Source organism: Panicum virgatum, chromosome 8K (genome assembly GCF_016808335.1).
Source record: "Panicum virgatum strain AP13 chromosome 8K, P.virgatum_v5, whole genome shotgun sequence".
Taxonomy (NCBI): domain Eukaryota; kingdom Viridiplantae; phylum Streptophyta; class Magnoliopsida; order Poales; family Poaceae; genus Panicum; species Panicum virgatum.
The window spans coordinates 46742832-46746548 of NC_053143.1; the positions used below are offsets into that span (position 1 = coordinate 46742832).

Consider the following 3717-nt stretch of genomic DNA (forward strand, 5'->3'; position numbering starts at 1 on the left):
TTGGCCCCTTAGCTCTATGATTCATTTAGCAATTTTACATCTAGATGAATGTAATCCACGTGGGGATGACAATGGCTTTTGCGTGGAATTGGCTAGATATAGTATCTTGTTATCTCTGTCGGCTGAATCTGACACAATTATGTCAGTTCAAATTAAACCCGTATTAGTTGATTGCAGCTTTCTAGTTAATCCATCCATTTATAAATGGAAAAAGTCTAAATTACTCTCCTAAACTATAGTCAAAGTTTGGGTAACCCCCCCCCCCCTAAACTATTGTTTGGTCCATTTACCCCCCCCCCCCCCCCAAATTATGCACTTTGGTTTAAATTACCCCCTAATACAATTTGTCTTTTTTATTTCTCCATGCATTGGTGGAGTCTTAAGCTAAAATTTTACAAAATGATAGTACACATCTTAGAAAAAACATCATATTTTATTATTATTATTTTGATAGGTTAGGATATTTGATAATAAATTACTTGTTGGAGTTGAAAATTATATGAAAAATAATGATGAAAAAACTATAACAATTTTTTTCAATATGCATTGTGATGTCCACTACTACTATTAAAATTCTCCTTGTGTATGGAAAAACAAAAAAGACAAATTGTATTATGGGGTAAAATGGACTAAATTGTATAGTTTAGGGGGTAAATTAAATCAAGTTATAGTTTAGGAAGTTATCTAGACTTTGGAGAGAGAGAGAGAGATTGATGGTTACAATTTTAACATGCACGCTGACTTATGATTGAAGGGAGTAGCGTTTGCCATGGGTCTGTACATAATACTTCTGGTTTCCATGGGGAGTAATCGACCACAACTCCACAGCAGCACAGACACTAATCAACAATGCCACGTGGAATGGGCGTCGTCATCGAGCAGCTCTCGATTCAAGCAATTCGACAACAGCATACACATGTTAGGTTCGTCCCATTCAAAAAAAGGATGTGTTCTTTTCAAAAAGCTGAAGCAAAAATTAAAAAACAAGAATGATGTTTGGCCAACATGCAATACTGCTGTACCGCATTTAAAATAGGAGTATTTGTGACTTAAATGACACCAAATAAGTATCATTATATATATTTGTTTTAAATTATGTTTTCATAATATGATCAAGTTATGTTTTGACAAGGATAAAATTAGAATGACTTTCTTTGTGGGATCGAGGTTGTGCTAAAAAGTCCCAATACTGGAATTTAATTGTTAAAACAGTTGACATAAATCATAATAAAGTTTATAGAGATTAATAGAAGGGCTCATCCGTAAGGATAAAGATATTCAAACTATAGGCCAAGTATTATATTACCTGTACTAAATCTCTAGATGACATGTCAAGAGTTTTGTTTGCTATAGGTAAAGCCAGAGTTGAGTATGATTCGGTTACAACTAATCTAGCAAAGTCCAACATCCAGTAGTGTGAAATCCATAACCGAGCCTTCACTTAATCGCTTTCCTGTTTGTCAGGTAAACCAGCAAGAGGGTACCTGCAGGAATTTTCTCGATCAGTCTACACTGGTGACTTGATTGGCCACAGTTATGCGCCACAAAAAGAATATGGTAACCTTCCAGCTGTATACCAGAATGTTTCCCTTTGTACACATATTGATTTACTTATTTATACATTTTTAGAACATAATGATACATTTGTTTCCTCCAAGAGAAATTCATATTAAGTGGAGAATAAGACGAGAGTACTCTTTGCGTCTAGACTTAATGGCGAGCCCCAAAACTTTCTTTTAAAAGAAACCAATTTCCACCTCGCACTTCAGTTTTTCCTGGAAACAGAAATTCACTTTCTTCCCATTGTCCAAAACATATGAAATATATGCTATACATGTTGAACAATGTGCCATAAATATTTTTTTCATTTTTACCCTCCTGGAATTGTATACGTATGAAATATATTCTGAACAATGTGACATAAATAATCTTTTTCATTTTTACCTTCTGTAATGAATATATGCTATATATGTTGCAGGGGAAATGCCGAAGCCTCCATCTAAGGTGCTAAAGGAAATACCGTATAAATTGCTAAAAACAATAACAGGTGACTTCTCAAAATTGCTTGGTAGTGGCACTCTTCGAACAGTTTTCAAGGTACATATATATTACACTTCCAAGGTATTCAGAAACCAGTAGGGCTACCAGTAATCATCAGATAATAAATTAAACTGGTTTATAAACAGGGAATTGATGATAACGGACAAGTCACTGCCGTGAAGATTTTCAAAGATTATTTGGGAGGACAAATTGTTAAGCAGCTACAGAATGAGATTAGTATCACGACGGAATTCGAAGTCGAGCATGAAAATATCATACAGCCAGTTGGGTACTGTATCGAAAACGAAGAGGTAGCTGTCCAATACAATGAAAATGAAAAAAGGTACATGGCTTACCCGGCGACCCACGCTGCACTCTGCTTGGAGTACATGGAAAATGGAAGCCTTCGAGACCATATTTCAGGTAGGCACATGCAACATATACACATCCTTTGGATTTGATCCAGGAAAACAGTAGTCATAACTTTAAAGTTTGGATGTAGAATGATTTTTCCGTTTTGCAGATGCGTCTGAAGGACTTAATTGGTGCACACGGTACAAAATAATCAAGGGAATTTGTGATGGTTTGAGATACCTTCATGAACGACTGCAGAGTCCTGTGCTCCATCTGAACCTGAAACCTAGCAATATATTGCTGGATGAGAACATGGTCCCGAAAATATCAGATTTTTCTTTGTCGACACGACTTGGTGAAGAAGACACCAGGATGATAGAACCAAATGTTGGAACCTTGTGAGTCAAAAGACCCAACTTAATTAACCCGGCCCTTTTCTCCCTCTTGAAGTTAAACTGCATTTCCTTTTGTTACCATGACCGCATCTTATCTTTTGGTGTTGTGCAGGACATACATGCCGCCAGAATTCATAAACAGACTAGTAATTTCAAAGAAATTTGACATATTCAGCCTGGGTGTCATAATCATAGAGACAGTGGCAGGGTTCAGTATTTACAAATTACTCCAGGACATGATGCCTTATGAAGAGATTATCGAGCTCGTAAGAAATCAACTTTCACGTAATATCATCAACCGATAGTTGACCAATGTATGTATTGTTAACTCCATACGTGCCACGTAGGTGCTTGCAAAGTGGACGAACAGGCTACAGGCAATGCTGACGCCCCAGTCAGTAGTGGAAAGATACTGCGGACAAGTAAGGACATGCATCCAGATGGCATTGAGATGTGTCGATCCTGACAGGCGCAGTAGGCCCAGCATCGGAGAAGTTGTGGCTGTCCTGGAAGCAGCTGAACTGCAAGATCCAGGCCTCAGACTTCCCTAGATTTTCAGAATGTACAATATTTATGTGCTCATCCATATATAGAGTTCTATAAAATGGTGAAGTTTGCTTGTAGATTTCGTTTTCAGGGATGTGCATACTAGATTTCTTCTCTAGTGTGCCCTTTCTCTTCAGTCTCCCCTTATAGCGTGACATGGGGACTCTGATCGGACTAAGATCATCAATCAAGTCAACACAAAACTTAATGACCTCCTTTGTTCTATATCCCTTAGCGATACATCCTTGTGAGCGAGAATGATTGTGAACGTACTTCTTTAGGACTGCTATGTACCTCTCAAAAGGGAAAATATTGTGTAGGAATACAGGGCCGAGAATGTTTATCCCTTTGGTAATATGAACCTGGAGATGTGTCATAATAT

At 37.4% G+C, this 3717-nt stretch overlaps 1 protein-coding gene across 1 annotated transcript; it reads left to right on the forward strand.

Moving 5' to 3' along the window:
- The first annotated feature begins 1983 nt into the window (after positions 1-1983).
- Positions 1984-3412, forward strand: LOC120646366 (G-type lectin S-receptor-like serine/threonine-protein kinase At1g11303). The gene is made up of 5 exons (XM_039922961.1): positions 1984-2097; positions 2187-2463; positions 2564-2792; positions 2902-3055; positions 3137-3412. Exons 1-5 carry the CDS (start codon positions 1984-1986, stop codon positions 3338-3340), a joined length of 978 nt encoding a protein of 325 aa, XP_039778895.1. The 3' UTR covers positions 3341-3412.
- The last annotated feature ends 305 nt before the right edge of the window (positions 3413-3717 follow it).